The 23,573-nt window shown below is 48.2% G+C and overlaps 11 protein-coding genes across 11 annotated transcripts; 10 read left to right on the top strand and 1 right to left on the bottom strand.

Annotated features, from left to right (window-relative positions):
- The first annotated feature begins 1,096 nt into the window (after positions 1–1,096).
- On the top strand, positions 1,097–2,898 carry BC939DRAFT_463069 (uncharacterized protein). Its single transcript, XM_051557190.1, has 3 exons — positions 1,097–1,522; positions 2,290–2,376; positions 2,497–2,898. The coding sequence occupies exons 1-3, from the start codon at positions 1,273–1,275 to the stop codon at positions 2,694–2,696; spliced, it is 537 nt and encodes a 178-aa protein (XP_051408390.1). The 5' UTR covers positions 1,097–1,272; the 3' UTR covers positions 2,697–2,898.
- A 701-nt stretch (positions 2,899–3,599) lies between these two features.
- BC939DRAFT_401494 (uncharacterized protein) lies at positions 3,600–4,927 on the top strand (the record flags this gene model as incomplete). The annotated part of the gene is made up of 5 exons (XM_051552612.1): positions 3,600–3,712; positions 3,819–3,895; positions 4,011–4,125; positions 4,238–4,424; positions 4,532–4,927. The coding sequence occupies 5 exons, from the start codon at positions 3,600–3,602 to the stop codon at positions 4,925–4,927; spliced, it is 888 nt and encodes a 295-aa protein (XP_051408389.1).
- Positions 4,928–6,586: 1,659 nt separating this feature from the next.
- BC939DRAFT_480382 (catalase) lies at positions 6,587–8,891 on the top strand (the record flags this gene model as incomplete). The annotated part of the gene is made up of 5 exons (XM_051558937.1): positions 6,587–6,647; positions 6,828–6,989; positions 7,406–7,613; positions 7,723–8,103; positions 8,204–8,891. 5 exons carry the CDS (start codon positions 6,587–6,589, stop codon positions 8,889–8,891), a joined length of 1,500 nt encoding a protein of 499 aa, XP_051408388.1.
- Positions 8,892–9,392: 501 nt separating this feature from the next.
- Positions 9,393–10,319, top strand: BC939DRAFT_293687 (uncharacterized protein). The gene has a single exon (XM_051551315.1). It carries the CDS (start codon positions 9,678–9,680, stop codon positions 10,164–10,166), a length of 489 nt encoding a protein of 162 aa, XP_051408387.1. The 5' UTR covers positions 9,393–9,677; the 3' UTR covers positions 10,167–10,319.
- A 519-nt stretch (positions 10,320–10,838) lies between these two features.
- BC939DRAFT_463059 (uncharacterized protein) lies at positions 10,839–12,246 on the top strand. Its single transcript, XM_051557189.1, has 2 exons — positions 10,839–10,923; positions 11,079–12,246. Exon 2 carries the CDS (start codon positions 11,317–11,319, stop codon positions 11,860–11,862), a length of 546 nt encoding a protein of 181 aa, XP_051408386.1. The 5' UTR covers positions 10,839–10,923; positions 11,079–11,316; the 3' UTR covers positions 11,863–12,246.
- Positions 12,247–14,761: 2,515 nt separating this feature from the next.
- BC939DRAFT_401550 (rab-GTPase-TBC domain-containing protein) lies at positions 14,762–15,742 on the top strand (the record flags this gene model as incomplete). Its single annotated transcript, XM_051552617.1, has 2 exons — positions 14,762–14,857; positions 14,972–15,742. Coding segments are annotated over 2 exons (867 nt in total), but the record flags the coding sequence as incomplete, so codon positions are not given.
- A 204-nt stretch (positions 15,743–15,946) lies between these two features.
- On the top strand, positions 15,947–16,607 carry BC939DRAFT_463056 (uncharacterized protein). Its single transcript, XM_051557188.1, has one exon. The coding sequence runs from the start codon at positions 15,998–16,000 to the stop codon at positions 16,592–16,594; it is 597 nt and encodes a 198-aa protein (XP_051408384.1). The 5' UTR covers positions 15,947–15,997; the 3' UTR covers positions 16,595–16,607.
- Positions 16,608–16,968: 361 nt separating this feature from the next.
- Positions 16,969–18,197, bottom strand: BC939DRAFT_532013 (uncharacterized protein; the record flags this gene model as incomplete). The annotated part of the gene is made up of 3 exons (XM_051561643.1): positions 17,518–18,197; positions 17,191–17,328; positions 16,969–17,036 (listed from the first exon to the last, which is right to left on the bottom strand). Exons 1-3 carry the CDS (start codon positions 18,155–18,157, stop codon positions 16,969–16,971), a joined length of 846 nt encoding a protein of 281 aa, XP_051408383.1. The 5' UTR covers positions 18,158–18,197.
- Positions 18,198–18,453: 256 nt separating this feature from the next.
- On the top strand, positions 18,454–20,060 carry BC939DRAFT_293643 (uncharacterized protein). The gene is made up of 4 exons (XM_051551314.1): positions 18,454–18,758; positions 18,875–19,231; positions 19,518–19,588; positions 19,741–20,060. Exons 1-4 carry the CDS (start codon positions 18,579–18,581, stop codon positions 19,931–19,933), a joined length of 801 nt encoding a protein of 266 aa, XP_051408382.1. The 5' UTR covers positions 18,454–18,578; the 3' UTR covers positions 19,934–20,060.
- A 126-nt stretch (positions 20,061–20,186) lies between these two features.
- On the top strand, positions 20,187–21,029 carry BC939DRAFT_506565 (phosphoribosyltransferase-like protein; the record flags this gene model as incomplete). The annotated part of the gene is made up of 2 exons (XM_051560798.1): positions 20,187–20,564; positions 20,751–21,029. The coding sequence occupies 2 exons, from the start codon at positions 20,187–20,189 to the stop codon at positions 21,027–21,029; spliced, it is 657 nt and encodes a 218-aa protein (XP_051408381.1).
- A 493-nt stretch (positions 21,030–21,522) lies between these two features.
- BC939DRAFT_506564 (transcription factor S-II, central domain-containing protein) lies at positions 21,523–23,085 on the top strand (the record flags this gene model as incomplete). The annotated part of the gene is made up of 4 exons (XM_051560797.1): positions 21,523–21,603; positions 21,841–21,900; positions 22,028–22,514; positions 22,652–23,085. 4 exons carry the CDS (start codon positions 21,523–21,525, stop codon positions 23,083–23,085), a joined length of 1,062 nt encoding a protein of 353 aa, XP_051408380.1.
- Positions 23,086–23,573: the final 488 nt, after the last annotated feature.

Below are 23,573 nucleotides of genomic sequence, written 5' to 3'. Positions count from 1 at the left end.
GCTAAAGCCCATATGTTACTGCATCTGTATTAGTGTAAAGATGAATGCAGTAGTGTTGAAGAGTCTCATTTTGATAAGCATCTATGTACTAATCCGCAGGCTCTGTATTGGAGTCGACAGACCATTGCAATATTTGAGACCGCTTCATAAAGATGGCAAGTTCGTAACACGGAGGCACTCAACGACTGTCATTGTCTGGCTTGAACAAGGAGGATGTGTGGTGTTATATTATTATTATTTAATGAAGTGTGAGTATGGCGCGTGCCGAAAACACGGCTAGGCAAACGCATCGTGAAGTACAGGCCGAATATCCCTCATCAATTGCTTGCTTCATTGAGGCTATTAATAATGCGAGCAACGCAAAGAACCCCCAAAACGATATAGGGATTTCAGTAAAGGGCATGCGTATATCATTCGCCTGCGCACCACAGCCCACGTCTTAACAAGGCTGCTTGCTTACCTTGGTATCATTTTTAGCGTACGTGCTAGTTTACGGTGTGCCATTGTGCCTGACACACACCGATACAAATTATTTTATGAAAAATTGGTTCCTGAAAATCGTGAATGAGCAGCGCACAGACAGACAAACGAGCCATGTGCGATTTATACGCAGTGCCTGAGAAAGAAACAGGTTGCGGAAAATTTAAAAGCGAAACCAGGGTATCGACAGCAACATGATGGAGAATAACGGAATGGAGGGTACAGCTGTAGGGGGCGTTGTTGGGGGGGAGTTCCTATTGAGCTTACAAACAAGTTAAGCCCATTTGAATAGCAAAGACGGGCTGCGATTTGCCCGCCTGACGAAAATGACTTCATGCGCACTTTATTTCTTAAGAGTACCCTGGATTTCAGGGGCCCAGGGACAGAGTTGTATCATGTATGTGTATACCGAGCAAAGAAGGGTAACAAGGACAGATCCACCGGTCGAAACGCAGCAGCAAGGGATCGCTACAAATACACATGTGCAAGTGCAAAAGAAATACAAAAGCAAAGAAGAGGGTGTTGCTGGGCCGATACGGAAGGCGCTGTGGATCTTATTTTCCCCTGCAAAGTGACGACAGTTAAAGTTGTGGACCTCATTCAAAACATATTGGACCCATTCTCTATAAAGCTGATCGCTTCTCGATCTTTCTTCCGCTTTCTTTTCTCTCTTCTTCTTCTTCCTCTTCTTCTTTAACAGATACCATACCCACTACCGTATTCAGCACCCCGACCAGGATTTCTCAAGTCGATTCTTTGAACTATTCTCCTTCTCTCTCTCAGTTACACATCATGCCTGTTACATACACCAAGGTCGAAAAGATCACCGACGCCGCCGCTGTCAAGAGCGCCTACAAGCCCACACACCCTGGCTTGTTCGAGGTCTTCTATGCTGAGGGCGACTACAATTCCAAGTTGGTCGCCAGCCGATCCTATGCCAAGGGCGAGATCATCTGTAAGGTCGAGGGCATCACACCAGGACCCAAGAGATACACCAGTGTCCAGGTCGGAAAGGATGAGCACATCGAGCTGAACTCTGACCGTAAGTCCTTGTTTCTTGGCAGCACGAGGAGAAAGGGAATGCTGATATGGATGATGCACCACGGGGGGGACGAAGAAGAGAGACCGATAGAGATCGAGTTATTTCTCGTACGACAGATCCAGGAACAGGAAGTAACACCCAGGGCAAAAAAAAAAAAAAAAATGCGAGCTCTATCGGAGGAATAGTCTACCTTCGTTTTTTTGCTTTGCAAATACAAAAAGAGGAAAAGGAGGACTACAGGATGCGCCAGGATGACGGCCAAATACAGACCATCTCGCGGAAGCGAAGATTACTTTTTTCCCCTCTCGGATCAGACAAAGATGGAAGGGTTGCCTCAGAACAAACAAAAAAAAAAAGGAACGGTCGAGCAAAGGAACAAACAACCCGTTGGACCAACGCATCCGGACACACAGGAATGCTAGGCCCGAATCCACGGCACAGTACTAGCCTAGTGGTCTCTCCAACGCGGATGCCCTTCGCATCGGCATGTGCTATTCCGAAGGGGCGTACAGTACTCATTCCCCATACGGATCGGTGTCCATTGAGGATTGTTTTTTTATTTTTATTTTGTATCACTTTATCAGATCTCTACATAAGGCTGAACAGTACCAAAGACCTTCATCGACATCATTGCAGCCAGTTCTTGTCAAACCCAAAAATTAATGAGCTCGGAAGCATTCAACTGGGAAGTGAAGAGAGATCAATTGAGCCCTTTATTCCGATAACTAATTCATTTGCCTAATGTGGACGCGTTTTACGCTTACTAGTCGTCTTCATGAACCACTCCTGCAACCCCTCTGTCTCCCTCGACACCGACACCATGACCGTGGTCGCTGTTGTTGATTTGAAGGAGGGTAAGTTTCGAGTCTCACTGCGATATTAAGCGCGTCAAACTGCTCTATCGTTTGTGTCCCAATAATTAACACCCCCTCCCCTCTCCCATCATGTTCTTGTACTCATCGATACTTCCTCAGGCGACAACATGACCTTCTTCTACCCTTCGAGTGAATGGGAGATGACCCAGCCCTTCCCTTGCTGGTGCGGTGCTGAGAAGTGCGTCAAGAGCATCCAGGGTGCCAAGTTCCTGTCAAAGGAGGTCATGTCTCGGTACTTTACCACCAACCACATCCAAGAGCTCTTGAACGAGCGTGATGCCGCCGCCGCTCAGGCATAAAGACGAGACAGAGGACCACAAATCGTGTCGGACTCGGATGGAAAAACACGTTCAGGGCGAATGATGGAGACGAGAGAAGAAGACAAGACCGGTGAACCGATATGAGGATAGGTCTTATGTTCTAGTCCATGTACTATACTATACATCTTTGCAATATATAAGAGCAGTCTGCCTGCATGGGGCCGAATTGACTATGACTATGTCTTTTTTTTTTTCCATTTGTTGTCGGCATGCTTGTATGGTTAAGGATCGACTCCACATTGGCAATTACAGGTGCAGTTTGTTGTTTTTCATCCACCCTTATTGAGCTGTGAAGTGTTTAAAATAACCCCCACACACACGTACGAGTAGCGTTTGTGGGACACGGTGGGACAACCGGTGCGCCCATTAATTTAAAAAGGGAATGCCCTGCAGGAGACAAGACCGATGATGAAGAGGGAGGAGGGGGGGGAGGGGTTATTTTTTTTTTAGTTGTCCCACGGGCTTGCTTCGATTGCAGCCAGAATGATTACCCCGGACCACTCGGGCTTGGCTGCCAGTGGACCGCGGGAACGGTTGCAAATCTTATTTCCCCCCTCATATGAGGATCGTCCGGTCGCCACCGCATCAGCGTGGACTAGGGCTGGACAGGGCCACGAAGGGTGGAGGGAGACACGAAGGGATCGAAGGAAAAATTTCATCCGTGAAGAAGGAGGATGAAGGGGGAAATGTATGGCGGGTGCCGATCATAGAGCAAGAAAGGTAAGAAAGGTTATTGGACTATCCCGGGGTGAATCCCCTTTGGTGGATCGATCATAAAAGAACGGCCCTATCCTCCCCGCCTCCTCCTCCTCCTCATTCCTCGTCTTTCATTCATCTCCCTCCCTCATTCTCCACTCATCCTCATTCCTCTCCTCATTCACAATGTCCTCTGTCGCCGCTAACCGCGTCTCGGTTATCATGAACCACCTCTCGAGCAGTGCCTCCCATCCCGCCGGTCTCTTGGCCGGTCAGGTCGCCATCGTCACCGGTGCTGGGTAAAATAGATATCTTTTTGTTTTTTGCCGCCAATTGTATTATTACCCATAACACGCGCCCTGACAATTAGATTGCTTTTGTTTGTTCATTGAAAAAAAAAAATAGCCAGGGTATCGGTGGTGCCACTGCTCTGCTCTTCGCCAAGGAGGGTGCCTCCGTCGTTGTCAGCGATCTCGATGATGGTGAGCAACCGCAGGATACTAGCATAGCTGACACGGATCGGAGGCCATTTTTCATTAGATCGACAGTGTGCAATGGAAACCTAACAGGATCTTTAATTCACCTGATTCTCAATAGTCAAGGGCAAGGATATTGCCAAGCAGATCACCGATGCCGGTGGAAAGGCCATCGCCGTCTCTGGCGATGTCACCGACTTGGCCTTCCCTGAGCGTCTCATTGAGGAGACCATCAAGTATGTGGTTTTTATCTCCTCTTTGCCTGTATCCCATGCATCTCTTTGTTTTATTTTTATTTCAAGTCATCTAACCAGTGTCACCACTATGTTGGTACTTCTGTCTTTGTAGGGCTTTCGGCAAGATCAACATTCTCGTCAACAACGCCGGCTTCACCTTTGACGGTATGCTCCACAAGACGACCGATAAGCAGTTCCAGTTGATGCTCGAGGTCCACAACGCCGCTCCTTTCCGCATCATCCGCGCTGCTGCCAAGTACATGCGCGTCAAGGATGGCGAGCCCCGCTCCATCGTCAACGTAAATCCTATTTTTTTTTTTTGTATTTCTTCATTCCCTTTGCTGCTCGACATTGAGGGCTCTTTTTTTTCTAATGACGATTTGGCACGTGTATATTTGACCTATAGGTGTCCTCGACCTCTGGTCTCCACGGAAACGTCGGCCAGGCCAACTACGCGACTGCCAAGGCCGGTATCATTGGTCTGACCAAGACTGTGGCCAAGGAGTGGGGTCCCCTCGGAGTCCGCTGCAACACTGTGGCCTTTGGTTATGTCGACACCCGTTTGACCCGTGCGAAGGAGAACGGCGAGACGATGGTTGTGAATGGACAGAAGATCGCTCTTGGAATCCCCATGGGCGCCAAGAAGGAGGCTCCTCCTCCAGCTGTTGTCTTTGCTGACACGCCCTTGAAGCGCGCTGGTCAGGTCGAGGAGGCAGCTGGCTCGGTCTTGTTGCTGTGCAGTCCTTTTGCTTCCTACATTACTGGACACACCCTCGAGGTCACTGGTGGCAAGGGCATCTAAGTTCATCATTACTTTCTTTCTGTAAATAAAAAATACAACAATATAATTCACCCAACTTCTAAATCCTTGTTTAAACTGTGCAAGTGCTCCTTCCTTTGCTGAACGCGTGCTTCCTTGTCCAGATGTGGTCCATCTCGGACCGCGAATAAACCTAGAAACCCCCATAGATCCTTTTTTTTTTTTATATAAATATAGAAAAGAAGCATGTAGACAGGATTTCTTCTTTCAGCCTCACGAATGGCCCAATGAAGGACCTATCGAAGCAAAAAGCTTTTTTACACTGCCAGCATAGTCTCATCGCCTTCCGTTTCACACGCGAGTGAAAGGGTCCCGCGGTGCAAATTCCCGCCACCTACAGAGAAGGATTTCTCCTCCTCTGTAGAAGACGGGAAGCGATTGGTGGAATTCATGAAAAAAAAATCCGTTGTTTATTTGAGTAACGGGACTGTTGAATGCAGCACCAGAGTGATGACCCTTATTTATGGGACGCTTTTTTATTTGTTTTTCCATTCTGCTCAGATTCACTTAAACGCTTGGAAGGGACTGCTTCGCTAGTTTTTTTTTTTTTTTTTTTTAGAATACCACGGACAGACCATCAAGAACAACCACCATCTCATACCCGAGGAGGAGAAAGGAGAGAGGAGAGGAAGGACTCTCTAAAGTATCCTCCGCCCCATCCTTGGAATGGATCGACATGTATTACCCTATCGCACAAATCATGAAATCTTAGAGGATTGTCACTTTCGCGATAGATACACTGGGGATAGGTTTTTCTGGTAAGATGATATATTATTACGAAACCGACTTTTCGGGAAAAAAAAAAAAATCCGGCTGGTTTCGCGTCCCACTGGCAGAACGTAATAATGGTATCCCCCCTTTTATCCAGTCGCTCAGAAGTTGTGCGCAGCCATTGGAGATCACGTCTACTTTTTATATTTTATATATTGCCTGTGTTTGAATGAACGGCCTATTGCATGGACGCGTATTGTACATGTACGTAGTGTGTGAGAAAGAGAATGAACAAAAAAAGGTTGAACAGAGGAAAATGGATCGACGTGCGATTTCTATTTTATTTTTTTCGCACGATTAAAACAGGTCCATTGAGGTAAAAGCGCGCTTCCCTTTTTTTTACACAAAAAGCTGAGGATAACGCATGGAACTGACCCCATGGTGACCTCATACATGTTAGCGCCCTTCTTCCTTTCTTTTTTTTTTTTGCACCTTCTTGTGAACGAATAACGCGACTGGAGACCATTTTCGTGGCGATTTGTGATGGGGCAACCAACACTCACGTTCCCCTTTCCTGATGGCATAACAACACCCATGGCCATGGCCGAAATGAAAAAGAAAAAGAAGGGTGTCTGTGTATAGGTGTGGGAAAACATCTGGGGTCGTTCAGGCCGGTTCTCCTTCGACCGATCGGGTTTTGATTGGCGTCCGACCTCGCCTATCGCTGAATGACTTTGCTCGGACTTCGGGGCCGAAGTTTCGCTCTTGACAAATACAAGGATGGATTACATCTTTTTTTTGCGGTAGTGAGGTAGTAAGTCTCCTAGATTGCGTATAAAAGACATCTGTCCCCCCCCAAACCCTCCTCTACTCTTCTTTTCTTTATTTCTTTTTCCATCATTTCTTATGCATATCCCCTTCGTCGACAATATGACTGCAGCTCCCACCATCCTCGCTACTCCCAACAACAATGTCCTCACCACCAGCAATGGTAAGCAGTCGCTTCTTTATCTCTGAAGTTACACATCCTACTTCATAGCAACACAGTCCCTCTTCTCGCTGTGCTGTGCTGTGTTGGGCTTTGCGTCGCAACTACGCACTTGATTAATTACATTGCACAAGGTTATTAACACTTTGACTTTTCTATCTCTCCATCGATTACTCGCGATAGGTGATCCCGTCGATGACAACCAGAACTCACTTACTGCTGGCGAGTATGGTCCCATTCTGATCCAGGACTTCCATTTGCTCGACAAACTCGCACACTTTGACCATGAGCGCGTCCCCGAGCGCGTGGTCCATGCCAAGGGTGGTGGAGCCCATGGAGAGTTTGGTAAGTGAACATGACTTTATGGGGGGAGAGGATAAAGTTGGTGGCAATGATATGCGTGAACTTCATAATGATTGCATAAGAACCCGCGGACCGAGCCAGACTTTTTTTTTTAAAAAAAAAAAAAGAAAAAGAAAAAGAGGACTACATGGTCCCTGCTGCGCATCGGGTGCCGTTGCCAATCATCATTAGCGCATCATTCCTCAATTACTGAATGGTTCCAGGGCTCAATGCAGAATACTAACGGACTTATTTTATTTTTTTATATAATGTTTTATGGTTGTTGTTTCGTCCGGTCTTTTTCTGACGCGCTCTGAACAACGAATGAATGACCTCATTTCTGAATGGGAATCCTTCCGGCGCTCTGATTGGCTGATCCTTGTTTCGGATTTTTATGACCGGATGTGGTACCTGCGCAGAGGTGACCGCGGACTTGTCTCAAATCACCTGCGCAAAGTTCCTGTCCAAGCCCGGAACCAAGACCCCGATGTTTGCGCGCTTCTCGACGGTCGCAGGCGAGAAAGGTAGCAGTGACTCTGCTCGTGATCCCCGTGGATTCGCCCTCAAGTTCTATACCGAGGACGGTAACTGGGACATGGTCGCCAACAACACCCCTGTCTTTTTCGTGTAAGCATCAATTGCCGCTGGTGCTGCCCATCAAGTCTTTACTTTGTTCGCATTGCTCATCTGGCTCTGTTTTTTTTTTTTTCTTTTCTTCGTATGCTGATAATGATAGTCGCGACCCTCTCAAGTTCCCTGACTTTATCCACAGCCAGAAGCGCAACCCTCAGACGAACTTGAAAGATGCTGATGCCTACTGGGACTTTTTGTCGCTGTCGCCAGAATCGCTCCACCAGACCACGATCCTGTTCTCGAACCGCGGTACTCCTTACTCGTTCCGCCACATGGACGGCTTCTCGTCCCACACGTACAAGCTCGTCAATGATCAGGGTATCGCTCGCTTGGTCAAGTGGCACTTCAAGACGGACCAGGGTATCAAGAACCACAGCAACGAGGAGGCTATGGAGCTCAATGGCACGAACCCTGACAGTAACGTCGAGGATCTGTTCAATGCTATTGAAGCGGGTGATTACCCTACATGGACCGTCTACCTGCAGTAAGTCATTGTTCTATGGGGATGGGTTCTAAACATCATTCGATGACTTGAGGTCTTTATTAATGCTACCTTTACCATTTGTTTGCCTTCCTCATTTCAGAGTTATGGAGGAGGCGGATGCAGCCAACTACAAATGGAACGTTTTTGATGTCACAAAGGTGTGGCCACATGCTGACTACCCTCTCCAGAAGATCGGAAAGTTGACTCTGAACCGCAACCCGACCAACTACTATGCGGAAGTTGAGCAGGCGGCGTTCTCGCCCGCGCACTTGGTCCCCGGTACTGATGTGACGAACGACAAGATGTTGCAGGGCCGTCTCTTCTCCTACTCTGATACGCACCGCCACCGTCTCGGAGTCAACTACAAGCAGCTGCCGATCAACCAGGCCTACCGCACCAAGGTCAACAACTACCAGCGTGATGGCGCCTCCGTATTCTCGGAGAATTTCAGGAACTACCCGAACGCTGAGCCCCAGAGCAAAGACCCTAATGGTCCTAAGCAGCAGGATAAGGATGTTCGTTACAAGGCATCATCTGTGCAGTTGAATGGAGGAACGGGTCGGTACCCATTCCGCAAGGGAGATAATGATTTTGAGCAGCCCGGTAACTTGTACAGGCTCATGAAGGGCAAGGAGCAAGACGATTTGATCAAGAACATTGTGGCCCATATGAAGAACGTGAAGAACGTTGAGATTATCAAGCGCCAGATCGGGTTGTTCAACAAAGCTGATCCGGAGTGGGGCAGGAAGGTCGAGGATGGTCTCAAGGCTGTTGGCAAGAAGTTGTAAATACGCATTATATATATATCCTCTAGTATCGTTGGGAAGGGGATCATCCCATCAGCCAACAGACCATGTTCAGCAGATCCGTCCACACACACACATACATGTACATGCACACAATCAAGTCTTTTGTATATAGGAAATAAAGATGGAGTGTACGTACACCACTTCCTGTGCTACACTGCCAATCAACAGCGAGCGTGAAACATTATTCAGGAACAAGAGATATTTGTATACAAACACGCGTGTTTATTGGGGAGGGGGGGGGGGGGGGGGGGGAGAAAGTAGGTAATGAATGTTACGCGTCGTCCTTCTCTTCTTCTCTTCTACAGACAGCGTCTTTTTCTCCGTTATTTGATGCATATCGATTGCTGAAATAATGCAAAGAAAAAGAGTTTCCCTCCTTCCAGAACGACGGTATTATTCTTCATTTTTGCTACAGATGCATCCGAGGGTCAAATATTATACAGACTATTCATGTACATACAGTTCATGTACGAACCAGACGGGACTCAGAGGGACGATTTTGGTCTCGGGAGGAGAACAGGGTGTAAGAGCAGCTGGTTATGGTCTAATACGAGTCGATGCAGCTCGGCAGCATAGCTCCTTTTTGTTTGCTGTTACCGATGGGATGGTATGTGTCTAAATGTACTGTACACATACCAGGACATGCCATACCAATTGGGCCTTGGGCTACTTGTCTACCTGGATAGATGGGTAGCGGTAGCAGTAGCAGTAGTGGAAGTGGAAGTGGAAGTAGTGGTGGTGGTAGTGGTGTGTGTATGTGTGTAAATGTGTGCGTGCGTGCGTGTGTGTAGCCTTCTCATCTTATTTCCTCGCCATCGGACATTCATTGGCTTTGCTCATCCATCTGTCTATCCATCCATCCATCCATCCATCCATCCATCCATTCATCCTTTCATCACTTCATTTCTTCCTTCGTTGGTTTTATATATACGCCACTTTCTTTGTCTTTGGTCATTTTTTTACATACATATTATTTTTCTTCTTCCTCGCCCTTTGCAATCAGTCCCACGCTTTCTTCCCATCCCTCTCTCCATCCCGCCCCCACTCTCTGTCTCTCTCTCTCTCTCTCTCTCTCCTTCTTTATATCACTTATTGCCTATTGCCTCTCACTTGCTACCTTTCTGCAATAGTCGCGGTTCTCACACTATTGTCTATACCTTGCCCTCTCCTTGTCCTCCTTGTCTTTGCCCTAGCTATTTGGCTGCCTACCCGTCTGTCTGTCTGTCTGCGTGTCTCCTTTTACGTGGACCCTGAACCTCTCTTCTTCCTCTTCATCAATCCCTCGCTCTCTCTCTCTCTGTCTCTCCTTGTCCTCATACTCACAACTACGAAAGAAAAAGAAGAAAGATATCCTTCGACGAAACCCTTTCCTCCTTTCAGCCTTCCTACTTTTTTTTATCCTTTTTTACTCTGACTGTCTACCTGCCTAACTGTGTAGGGCTCTTTTGTCCCCTCCCCCCTTCCCTTCGCGTTCCTCTTCTTGCTTTCTATATCCGAAATCAGGGGGATTTGAATGGAGTCTCTGTCAACGTCCTTTGCTCATGAGGAATCATCGCAATGCTACGAGGTGCGGACCAATGGTAAATGATGAACCTACTGACCCACGGAACCCATGGGAGCGATGTCACCCTTGACGATGAAAAAAAAAAAAAAAAAAAAAAAACGATTCTTTTTTTTTAACTGTTATTATTGTCGCGTTTCGTGGGAGCTCTTATGCGTTCAAAAAAAGACTGTACCTTATTTTTATTCTAATAAAGAAAGGCAAAAACATTGTAGCCATGTTCAATTGCTCCTGTTCTAACGTGCTGCCATATTCTTCTCTTCTCTTCTTCCTATTCCGGTCCTCTTTTTTCTTCTTGTTCGTCTTTTTTTTTTTTTTCGTGTTCCTGTTCTTCTGCAATTGATTCGTTTTCAATGACATATTCAGATGGTACAGTCTTAAATGGGATCGCACAGGGCATTGCACGTTGCAGCGTCCGGGGGAACATTGCCCACGACCTGATGTTCTTTGCTGGTAAGAAGACTCTTTTTTTTTCGCCCACTGTCAATGATAGGGACATGTGTCCATTCATCCTATCCACGTTGCCAAGGCCAAGACAGTGCACTAATAGAAACCTTTTTTTTCTCCTGTGTCCTTTTTCGGTCAATTGAATTGGGCTGACACTATTGACACCTCGCTTTCTTTCTTGTGTGATACCTCCAGGAGAGCAGGTCGTGTTGCTGGAACGTCTTGAGGACGGTCTTTGTATGGTAAGAATAGAGTTGATGAGCTGTGGTCGTACACACCTTTTTGGCTGTCTGTCGAGAGCATATGAATGAACCCCCTGCACCACAACACAACTTCGCTCCGCAGAGGGAAAACAACAGCTCTTTTGGTGGGACCGATGTTCATATCTGATCGCCTATGTCTTTCTGGCATATCTTTGTGGCGAAGGGAACAAAGAAAAAACCTATTCCACGTTGCATGCATGTACTCCCTCTCCACATTAGCACATTTTTTATTGTATTTTCTTCTTTTATCTTGGGGGTACAACCTCCAACATTTATGCGGGAGGTTCTTGCTGTTTATGTTGCTCGCAGCCCTTTTCAGGGGACGGGAAATGATGCCGGGTGTGCGTCTCTCTGGGGTTCCCGCATACAGCTCTTTTTTATTTTTTATTTTTTTTTATTCTTGACAACTGGCTGCTGCTGTTTGCTGCTGCTGGTAAAACGAACCAAGCTAACCGCATGGACATGCATACTGCACACAATCTCTTCCTCCTTCCTCTTCATTGTGGTCGTTACCCCTCTCATCTTCTCCTCTCCTCCCCTTCCTCCTTGTCTCCCTCTTTTTGTATCGGCTGCTATTTCTTGTCTCCATACATATCCAGGGCTTCTGCGAGGGAACCGTAGGGCGATTCAGAGAGCAGGACGTGGACTTTGCTCTGTCCAAGGACAGCCCTCGGCTTGAAATGCCAACATCCCCTTCGCTCTCACCAACACTCTCGTCCCCACCCTCGCCTTCATCCTTCCCCTCACCTTGTCTTTCGACCACAACCGCTACCACAGCAGCAGACAAACCCTTGCCGCTCCTTCCTCCATTGTCCGAACACCAGCCACTTGTACAGATGAAACCCCGGCCACGGACAAGGTCCCAATCCTCAGTGACCTCGGAGAAGAAAGCATTCGTCCCACCACTACAAAACATCAGCTCATATGAAGGCACTGCGCCAGCGCCGGATGTACTGGCTAAACAGGTACTCGTGTCGCCTTTGGTCTTGTTGCACCCCTTGGACAATGGAGCAGGAGCAGCTGCAGCGTCAGGAGTAGAAGCAGGAGCAGGAGTAGGAGCAGGAGCAGGAGCAGGAGTAGGAGCAGGAGCAGGACAAGGAGAAGTATCTGTACCAGCACCAGTATCAGTACCAGTATTTTCAGCACAAGACAGTATACCGCAGAGGCCAGGAGGACCAAGGGAACTGGTGAGCGAAGAGAATGTGAGGCGACCCGTTTCACTCCCAAACACGCCAAGACGGCTAGCCATCTCAACACCTTCAATACACTCGTCATTGAACCCGTGGCACATAGCCTTGTCCTTCAGGCGGCCAAGTACACCCGATCTCGCTGCGCAAGCACAGGCATTACCAGCATCAACTGCACCAGCCCTACTGTCCTCCGCGCTATACCAAAAGGGAGTCCTTCGACACAAGGGCTCGCACGGGTTACTATCGACCACACAGTCCACTTCTTCATCAACCGCAGATCTGGACAACAGCTCCTCGGCCACGATTACGACCAACATCTTGGGAATCAAGTCGCCTGTGTTCAAACCACACGCATCCAAATCCAATGTATTCAACCAGCAAGACCATCAGCAGCCAAGGTTGGTATTGCCACAGCAACAGCAACAGCAACAGCAGCAGCAGGGTGCTCTGGTTTACCAGCTCTCTACCCCTTCAGTCTCCAAACACTCGTTGCTGTCCACGTCAAGACCCGTCTCGCCCGTAAACTCGAATCACTCTGCAAACATGTCCATTCCACCACAACAACAACCCACAATGTTTGTAAAGAACGAAGAATCAACATCGACCAGTGAAGTCGCAAGGACGAGTCGTCCAGGAACACCGGTTCGCGAGGAGCCACCGTCGCAACCACCATCGCAACCACCACTAGTGTCCAAAAACAGCAGCAGCAGCAGCGGCAAACTCCCCAGTCGCCTGAGGACCGGTAACATTAGGGATCCCATGTCGTCTTCATCATCCTTGGCCTCGCCCTTGACGGACGGCACTCCCGAGTTTGGAAGGGATCAGCAGGACAGCTATTTTTCAACAGTCTTGGGCGATCTTCGGTACAAGACCCACAACGTTCTTCGCAAGGCAGGATTCTCGATTGCACCGGATGCTGGATTGTTTGCGGATCGAGGGTCAAGCAAGCCCGCGGACCTGAAAGTCGTGCGCATGTTTCCTGCCTCATCTACGACATCTAACGCACCAGGCACGACCGCCGCAGCAACGGCGGCGAGCAGCAACAACAACAACAACAACAACAACAAGGAGAGTTCTGGTAAGAACACAGGGTTTTTCTCGCGGCCACGGAGTCGATCTGTCAAGGAGAGACCTCCGGCGTTACTAGACTCTTCTCTGCAGCATCGTCCTTCACTGTCAGGACCCACTCCACCCAACAGGCCGGCGTATGCGGCGTCCGTAACGGGCGTTCTTCCGTCCCCTTCTGCACCTTACAGCAACCAGCCATCCTCAGGGACATTTACAGCGGCTTTCAGACTGGACCGACTACGGCATTGGAATATCACTGGTCACCAGCGGTCCAACTCGGGTCCTGCCCGACACACTACCGACATGAGTCTGTTGCAAAAGGTGACGGAATTGGAGGACTCGCGCCTGCTGGATCATTACGTTCAACAAAAGGAAGCCGAAAGTCGGACTAGTGCTCAGGCTGACCCCTTGCCGCCACTACCGCCACTACCGCCGCTACCGTCACTGCCGCCATCTCTGCCGCCATCTCTGCCGCCATCTCTGCCACTATCTCTGCCCTCCAAAGTCAACAATACTGAAGGAGGCAATGGAACCTCTGCTGGCGCTGCTGGTGCTGTTGTTGGTGCTGGTGCTGGTACTGCTGGTGCTGGTACTGATGCTGGTGCTGGTACTGCTGGTGCTGGTACTGATGCTGGTGCTGCTGGTGCTGCTGGCGATGTGAAAAAGAAAAAGAAGAGCCATCAGCGCAGGATGAGCGAGGCGACCACATTCACGGTGCAGAGCGCACAATCTACAGGGTCGTATCCGCAACGGTTCCAGGTCCAGCAGCTTCATCAGTATCATCATCAACAGCAGCATTATACGCCCTCTGTCCTTAGTCAGGGACATCATCCTTCTGAGAGGCAGCACCGGTCCGTGAGCAACTGGTTCGGGATGGGCAAGCGGCGATCGATCCAGTCTGAAGAGCAGGAAGAGCTCGCGAAGAGACCACATGTGCTGGGGAATGGGATCGAAGGTGGAGTGGACTCTCGGCCGACATCGCCGTCGTCGTCGTCGGCCAACAATGGTGGGCTTGTGACGGCAATGTTGATGCTGGATGCAGAAGATGAATATGATATGTTTGACGACTCGGAGGCCGATGAGGACGAGCGCAGCGAAGGTGTGGATGGGAATGAACCGAAGGAGGCGGAGCGCAAGAAGCCGCAGGTCATCGTCAATGACTATGGGTTTATCCTTGGCGATCTCGAGGAGGAGCCAGGGACTGGGAACCAGATCCCTCGAGAGCTCGGTGGAACGTCAATGATGTCGAGTTCGCTTGTGAGCGAGATGGCACTCAAGTTGGATTCGTCCTTCCTGGCGGAGCATGAACGGAAGAGGGCGATGAGGAAACTACAGGAATATAATCGGATGAGCGAGGCCAAGTGGATCCATGCGATCACGAATCTTCAGCCAGATCAGGTCAAGCGCTCCAGCAAGGTAAAGAAGAGGGACGCGTGGTATTGAGTACTCTCTGAATGGTTGGCTTTGGCAGCCATCATTCTATGGTGCTATATTTTTAACCGCACCTTATTCTGCCATCTTTAAAAACAGTACAAGAAACTAGCCAGGAGAGGTGTGCCGCCGTCTGTTCGTGGACGTGTTTGGCAGTTCCTCGCCAATTCCCATCATTACCGCGAGCCCGGCAAGTTCCAAGAACTCCTTACACGTGGCCATATCCCCATCCACGATGTCATTGCACGGGATATCCATCGCTGCTATCCAGATCACGTCCACTTTCGCGACGGCATGGGCGGTTCTGGACAGGATGACCTCCACTCGATCCTCAAGGCCTATGCTCATTACAAACCCAGCGTCGGATACTGTCAGGGGATGGGTCGATTAGTGGGAATGATGCTGATGCAGATGCCTGTTGAGGAAGCGTTCTGGTTGCTTGTTGCCACGATCGAGGGGTACCTCAACGAGTACTTCACGCCGACGCTTCGGCAGCTCCGGATTGATGCACAGGTGTTTGAACAGCTGCTCCGGGTTCAGGACCCACGATTGGCACAACATTTGCAGCGGAATGATGTCCTTCCGATCATGTATATGACGCAATGGTTCCTGACGCTGTTCACGATGTCCCTGCCCTGGGCATCGGTACTGCGGGTCTGGGACGTGTTCTATTTCGATGGGGTGAAGACGTTGTTCAGGGTCGGACTGGCGGTGATGCAGATCTGTAGACAGCATCTGTTAGAACACTGTCCATCCAGCTCCGAGTGCATGGATTACCTGCTGCATGTTCCGCTCGAGATCCTGGGGCCGGAGGCCTTGTTGGATAGGACGGCGTATCGGATCCGATTGAGGAGGGAGAGTATTGAGAAGATGACTGCGCTCACAGCAGGGGAATTGGATGCAAGAGAAGGAGGCGGTAGCGGGCCTAAAAGTGTTCCAGGGAGTGTTGCGGGAGCCAAGGCAGGGGGTGTGCAATCGAAGGCAAGGAAGAACAAGAAAGCTGAGGAGGGCACTGAGGAAAACGGCGAGGGAAAGATTGGAACTGGCGCAGGCGCAGGTATAGGAGCAGAGACAGGGGCAGGGGCAGGGGCAGGAGCATCGGACAATGCATCGGCGTTGTCTCATATGAGTGCTGTAATGAGCTCAGCAACAACATCAATATCAACCACGACATTCAACGCATTAACGCCAACGACAACGACAGCGACGGCATCAGCCATTACGATTACAACAACGACTACGTCTATTACTACACCAACGGAAATGTCAGAAACGACTTATGACACTAATTTTAATTATGACAGAGATGAAGATGACGACGTGGAGGAGCAGGAACGAGAGGATACCCAAGGAGGAGGAGCAAGAGTCAATGGTGATTTCACCGCCAAAAGCCAAAATGGCGGCGGTCTTGATGGCGGTCTGGATAGTGGAGTGGACACGGATCGATTGCTAGAAAAAAAGCAAGGGGAGAAGCAGCCGAGGCCGCGTTCGCAGCCCTCGGTCTCGTGTGACTTTATGATGGCGACGAGGACGACGACTCCAAGTGGCGCAATTAAGGGAGCGGGAGCGCCGCCTTCATCACGGCCGATACCGATACCGCACCCTAGCCTGACCCCAGTCCCGATCGCAATGCCAGCGAGCAGTAACCCTTCGACGTCATCAGGGTTCTCGGCACTGTCGGTCTTTAGGACGAGGAAGCGAGCTGGAACCATGCACCGCTAGTTGTCCCCCCCCCCCCCCCCCCTTGTGCTTTTTTTTAGTCTTGCTATGTTTTTTTCATTTTTTTTTTTTTTCTGTACATGTGTGGGAGACGGAGACAGGAGCAGCGACACGATTTTATACCAGTAATTTTATTTAATACCCCTACCCTCGTAATTTGCTAAGAAATAAAAAAAATGAAAGCGGGGAAAGACGAAACAAACGGACGACGCCAAAAAAAAAAAAAAAAAAAAAAAAAAAAAAAAACGATTGCAAACCGATGAAGAAATGTGAGAATCTTTTTTTTTCTGTAAATCGGAGGATACTGTTTGCTTGAGCAAAGTATCTTTGCATTGTTTTTTTTTTTTTTTTAGAGACAAAGGGAGATTTTTTCAGTTCTAGCTGAAGATTTGGAACGCGTCCTTCATGGCGTTGACGAACGAGATCATCTGGGTCTGCAGTCGATCTAGAGGAACAACAAACAAGTTATTTTTCGATTAGTAGAAGTGATTTTTTTTTTTTTTTGGAATTTGGATGACTTTGAATAATAATAAAAAGAAAGAAGAAAAGAAAAGACCCCAAACTCGTAATTAAACAAGAGCCATTCTTTTTGCTTTTACCTTGGTCCCGCTCCTGTTGAGCGATCCGTTCGTGGGTGGATTTGAGGAGGTCGTCGATTTGCTCGTATTGGCGGGTGAGATATTCGGACAAGATGAACTGGAGTTCTGCGTTGAGGGTGTCCAGTGTTTGGGCGATGGCTAGATTTTTGAAAACGAAATATTAAAAAAGGGTTTTTTTAACAAGTCCATGCTTACTCTCAAAAGAAAAAGCAGCAAACAAAAAAAGAAAAGAAAAAGAAAAGAAAACTTGTTCGCGATCCCGCATTTATTTTATTTCTTTTCTTTTCCTTTTCAAGAGGTTTAGAATCAATCCATCATCATACATACCATGAAAGTTCCTGATGGTCTGGGTTTGATGCTCCACAATCGCGTCCGTCCAGGGCTGGGGGTCAAAGGGTACGTATGCTCGGAGTGAGACCTGAGAAGAACAAGAGCTACCGGGACCGGGACCGGGACTGGCATCAATGCTGGTCTCACTTTCGACAGTCCCTGGCGGCGGTGGTGGGATAGGGAATCCTGAGAATGGGGTCCTGCGTGGGTCGGGCGTCGTGAGGATGGACGCTTGGCTGGGTTCAACCTCTTTGTTGCCGTTGCCGCCGTTGTCAAAGTCGCCGTCAGTGATGTTTGAGAACCGTAGTGTCTGTGCGTCGGTTTCGATCGTAGGCATCTTGTCATCCAATCGAGATTCCTTCATGATACTGTGGGGACTGATATCGATCGCGGTCGTCATTGGCGTCGTCGGCACAGTGTGGGTACGTATTCCATGTTGTTGAGGTTGGATTGGATAAGCTGTGGATATGCGATCGTTGACAGGATTAGGAATCGAGTCGCGGTCGGCAGATTCAGTGGGTCCGAGGGTTGGGCAGAGTCGTGAGTCTTGAGAGAGGCGGCTGTGGGGGGTGTCGTCGATCTGGACGTCCTTGATGGTCAGGGCGTCGTTGTCGTCGATGGATGTTTGGTCGGACATTGTAGGCTGCTGCTTGTTATTCCACTGAGAGGAGGCTGGCGACCGAGGCAGAAGGCGGGAGTAGAAAAGAAAAGTGGAGTGTATTTTTTCATGTCGCGTACAAAAAAAAAAGGCTCACGCGCAACAAAGCACACGTACACAAACAAACATGTACGGGTTGGGAAGGAGGGCTGTGCTGTTGCTGACCCTCTTTTGATTGCATAAGGCTTGCACAAGGAGAACAAGACGCTGGTTGGTGGATAGACACTATGAATACAACTTATACGCTCGACTCGTATCCATCCTCCTTTTTCTTTCCGTCTTTTCCTTCCTCTCGTCTTTCTCACGCAACACCCTTCTTCTCTTCTTCAACCTGCACTCCCCACCACTTTGTTGCCCGAGACATTTTATTTTTTATTTTTAGAGATCCAGAATTGACACCATGCACAGCTCCTACTCGTCGACCATCCGCAGAGAAACCCATACAGAGGAGAGCGGTACGCACCAGCGACTTGTCAAGGTATACGAGAGTCATGTCGAGGAACATGGGTCGTCACCATCCTTGGCACGATTATTCGACACCGCACGCGATGCCTCTTCAAGCGAGCATGATCGAGATGTGGTAGGTCTCCAAATGTTTGGTTTATCGAGAGACCCCCATTTTCAACACTTTCTCTATGCTAAGGCTACGAACGTTGTTATCTCCTTTCTATCTCTCTCTCTCTCGCGATGTGATAGATCACCTGGTTAGAATCCGTCATCACGTCTTCTGGAGTCCACTTGGACCATGCGATCACCCCGTCGACTCCTCCATCTCGTGAAAGCTGCGACGATTCTGAACAAGACCAGGACCAGGATCAGGACCAGGATCAGGACCAGCAGCGACAGCCGCAGCGTAAAAGCAATGGCGTATTTGTCAGCCCGGTGTTCTTCCCGTCAGAGGCCAGTTTCCATCATTTGATCGATACGCTGGATGGAGCAAAAAGGTCGTTGGACATTTGCGTGTTTACGATTACGGACGACGAGGTCGTGAATGCGGTGGTCCGGGCCCATGACCGAGGAGTGAAAGTGCGTATTATTTCGGATAACGAAAAGGTATGTTGAGTTTATCTATATACGAATGGAAAATTAATGCACCCGGACCAAAAAAAAAAAAAAAATAATAACAATAGTAATAATAAAAGTACGGGTTCTGGATAATATGGCCCGTTAGGTGAGAAAAAAAAAAGAAAAGAAGGATTGTGCAATAGTCTGGCGTTACTATCGAGGGAACTAGATCCTTGTGGATATTACTTTTATTGTTCAATTGCATTGGGTGCTTTTTTTTTTTATAAGTCTGACGTTCATGCTTTGCTTTTTTTTTTTTTTTTTTTTTTTTTAGGCTGACGACCTTGGTTCGGATGTGAAGCGACTGGCAAGCGATTTCAACATCCCAACGCGCGTGGATAACAGGTACGGTGGACGACTAGGATGAAAAAACAAAAAAAAATGCAGGACTAAGGAAGCCTCAGTCCTTTTTGATGATATTCACTGGCTATACACAAGCTTCGGTTTCTAAGGAAAATTTGCGTGTCTTATTTATTTATTTTTGCTTCCCCTGTAAGTCCTTCACACATGCACCACAAGTTCTTGGTGATTGATGATGGGTTGCTGGTCAATGGTTCCTACAACTGGACAAAGGGCGCACGGTTCCATAACCGAGAGGACCTGACGTTGACGAACTCTGGAAAGGCTGTGCGGGCATTCAAGTCCCAGTTCGAGCGACTGTGGCAGGAATTTGAGTGTTTCGAGCTTTGAAAGAGGACCACACTATATGACTATACATATGTAGCTCAGTGTTGCTTTGTAGGTTCAAATAACCCTTAACGAGCGGAATAAATGTCTATGTTGGTTCGGCGGCGAGCGAAGCAGGTCAGTTTGGCCGCTAAAGAAAAACACTATTTATTCACACTCTGCCTTTGACTCACCTTCCTCCTGATCCTTTCTCTCTCACTCACTCATTCTCCCCTTTCACACACCCGTAACACACTTACGCTTGCGCTCAAACACCATGGACCCCAAGAAGTGGATCGACATTCAAACCGAGGCCTTCCAGTACTCGCTTGATCACTTTGTGATCCCGGACCACTATGAGGATTCCCTGTCGAGTGTGCTGATCCCCCATGGAGTGATTATGGACCGAGTGGAGAAGCTCGCCAAGTTGATCGTCCAAGAGTCGACTGGACCCTTGGTGGTCTGCTGTGTCCTCAAGGGAGGTCATCAGTTCTTTGCGGATCTTGTGAATTACATCAAGAAGAACGTCACCCGCGGTGGAAAGTCCGTTCCCTTGAGCCTCGAATTCATCAAGGTCAAGAGCTACAGCGGAGAGATCTCTGGCGACGTCAAGTTGTCGTTGACGGACGAGGAGTGCAAAGAGTTTTCGGGAAAGGTAAAAAAAAAAAAGATAAAAAAAAAGGAAGGACGTCGGTTTCAGGCAGCTGTCTTTGGCTGTCTTTTCGTTGTTGTCGATCAATTGCTCTCAATCGCCCACATGGGAAGTAACATTTTCCGCCGATGCTGACTCTTTTTGCCTCCTCCTCCCCATGTTTTACCCCCGCGTTTTTGGCCCTCATAGAACATTTTGATTGTCGAGGATATCATTGATACCGGAAAGACCATGGTCCAGTTGTTGGCGAAGCTGAGACGGTACTCACCCGAATCCGTCAAGGTTGCATCGCTGTTGATCAAGAAGACGCCATTGTCGAACGGATATATTCCCGATTATGTTGGATTTGCGATCCCCAATGCGTTCGTGGTCGGATATGCGCTGGATTACAACGAGTACTTCCGTGACCTGGACCATATCTGTGTGATCAATGAGTACGGAAAGGACAAGTACGCCCTGAAGAACTGAAAGAATGGAGGAGGATGAAAGGGGAAGGGGGACGGGATTGGACGAAAGGAATGATTTGAAGGATAGAAAGAAACGGCTTGGCACGTTGTACACATATACACTCTATAAGTTATTGCATCTTTATGTAGATACATAATGCTATTTTTTTTTTTTTCCTCTACTCGAAATGTGTCCTCGTTGAAGAAGTGAAGCTGCTTGTTGTATGAGGATCCATGTCCCTGAGCTGTGCCGTGGGTATAAAACAAATTTTTTCTTTTCTAAAGTGTTGCCTACGTCACTCAATTTTTAAATACACACTTTCTTTTACATTGCTGAGGACCCCCATTCACTCACGCCATACAATTACAAAGTCCTCAATTGTATTCATCACGATCACTCTTTCTGCATCGCTTTCTGCACCACTTTCTGTATCGCTATTTCCTCATTAGTGCGGGTCCTTTATTTTTATTTTTATTATTTGATTTTGATTCTGATTTGATCTCAAAAAACCACCATGGGAGCCGCCAGTCTTGAACAGGACATGCTCGATCTCAAAAAGTCGCTGCAGGATGCCCAAAGCAAAGGAAGTACATCGGTATGTTCCAGTCGACCCCGCTCTGCGGACGTTTGTGCAAGTCTTTGCGTCCATCGTCTTTGGCACAGTTGTTGTTCGTTTTTTTTTTTTTTATCCTCGTGGCGTTATTAGCGCTTCGCTCGCGTGGTGATGCTGGAAGGAGGGAGAGGAGTGGGGGCTAGAATGTATTAACCTTCGGAAATACATAGTTCCATGTTATTCTCGACTAACTCTTTTTTTTTTTTTTTTTCTCTTTAGCAAACGCTGGATCTGTTGAAGCAGTTGAGGAAGTTTACAGTTACTGCCGCTCTTCTTCGGGTAAAGATCAACACACATTCCTTCATAGAGTCTGTGCAGAAAAAAAAAAAAAGCCTTTTTGGTTTGTCGTTGTAGTAATATATTGATCAACTAACAATTTTTTTTTCCATGCCGTTTTTATCAACAGAAAACAGAGATGGGCTTGTTTGTGAACAAGATGAAGACACATTCGGATGCAGAGGTTTCGAGGATGGCAAAGGATATTGTGAAGAACTGGAAAAACCAGGTGGCAAGCGAAGCAGCGTCTTCATCCTCCTCGACCACGACAACCGTTTCGACCACTACCACCGTCAAGGCAGGATCGGCGGTCGTCAGCAAGTCCTCGACCACGACGTCGTCCTCGTCTGTCACATCATCATCAACATCATCAGCATCATTATCATCATCATTGTCATCATCGAGGCCGACTGTCGACACAAAGCCTACGGCCGCTCAGATTCAGAACACATCAAGGGAAGGATCTTCCAATGCTAGCTCGCCAAGGACGCCGACAGATACACCTAGAGATCGTACGATCCGATCGGATGGGATGCGTATCAAGACTACTGGGAATGATGTGCGGGATAAATGCATTGAGATGTTGTACCAGGCGCTTGGAACTAGTTCGAATGCAGGTATGTTTATCCATGGAACAGTTTTACGCTGATTTGATTTGAGGATGATGCTGTTCCAAAAAAAAAAAAAAAAAAAAAAAAAAAAAAAACCCCACTAACGATAGGATATGTTTTTTGATCAATTGAATGATTCTTAGAATCGGAACGTTTACTGAAAAAGGCGACGAACATTGAGGCGATTGTGTTCAGGAAGTTGTCGCCGGATGGGTCACCAAGTCAGGCATACAGAGCCAAGATCCGGTCGTTCTTTATGAATTTACGCGACAAGAGCAACCCGAAGCTGCGTGAGGCGGTTGTGGATGGCGATGTGGCGGTGGAGGACTTTTGTGAGTACACGACGGCGGATATGGCATCAGCAGAGGCAAAGGCGCGTGATCGGGAGATCCAGCTGCAGAACATGTTTTTGGCCAAGGGAGCGGAGGAGCAGCAGGCGGAGACGGATATGTTCAAGTGCGGCAAGTGCAAGGGACGGAAGACTAGATACTACCAGATGCAGACGCGTTCGGCGGATGAGCCGATGACGACGTTCGTGACCTGTATCAATTGTGGTAACCGCTGGAAGTTTTCATAAAGAAAAAAAAAACCAACAACAACAACAACGACCTCCCTCCCGATGGCATTGGGCGAAGGGAGGCGGAGCATTACCAAAAAAAGAAAAGAAATTGCGTTGCTGGAATGGGGCTGTCTTTTTTTTTTTTTTCTAATGCAGTGTGCATGCATGAGCCGGTACAGTATAATTTACGCTGGCGAAGTTTTTGCTAGACCGAATAAAAAAATAAAAAAAGGGACAAGACGTCCATTTCTATAAAAGATGAAATTGAAGGTGCCTATATGGCAAAGATTTGTTGTCGTTGAAATTACCTTTTGGGCGTGAACGATCGACTCTAAAGGGAGGGGAGGGTCGACGGAAGGAAACGACAAGACCCTGAACAAGGACAGCCCCCCTCAGTCCATGAGCCGATCCTTGCTCATCACAGGGCTGCGCCCTTTCTTTCCTTTTTCCTTCTTCATCTTCTTTGCTCTTTTTCCTGTGGAGACACAAAGAAGTTACAAGGATTG

This window comes from Gamsiella multidivaricata (assembly GCF_025024155.1).
Source record: "Gamsiella multidivaricata strain RSA 2152 chromosome Unknown BC939scaffold_75, whole genome shotgun sequence".
NCBI lineage: Eukaryota > Fungi > Mortierellomycota > Mortierellomycetes > Mortierellales > Mortierellaceae > Gamsiella > Gamsiella multidivaricata.
This window is presented reverse-complemented; position numbering and strand designations above follow the sequence as displayed.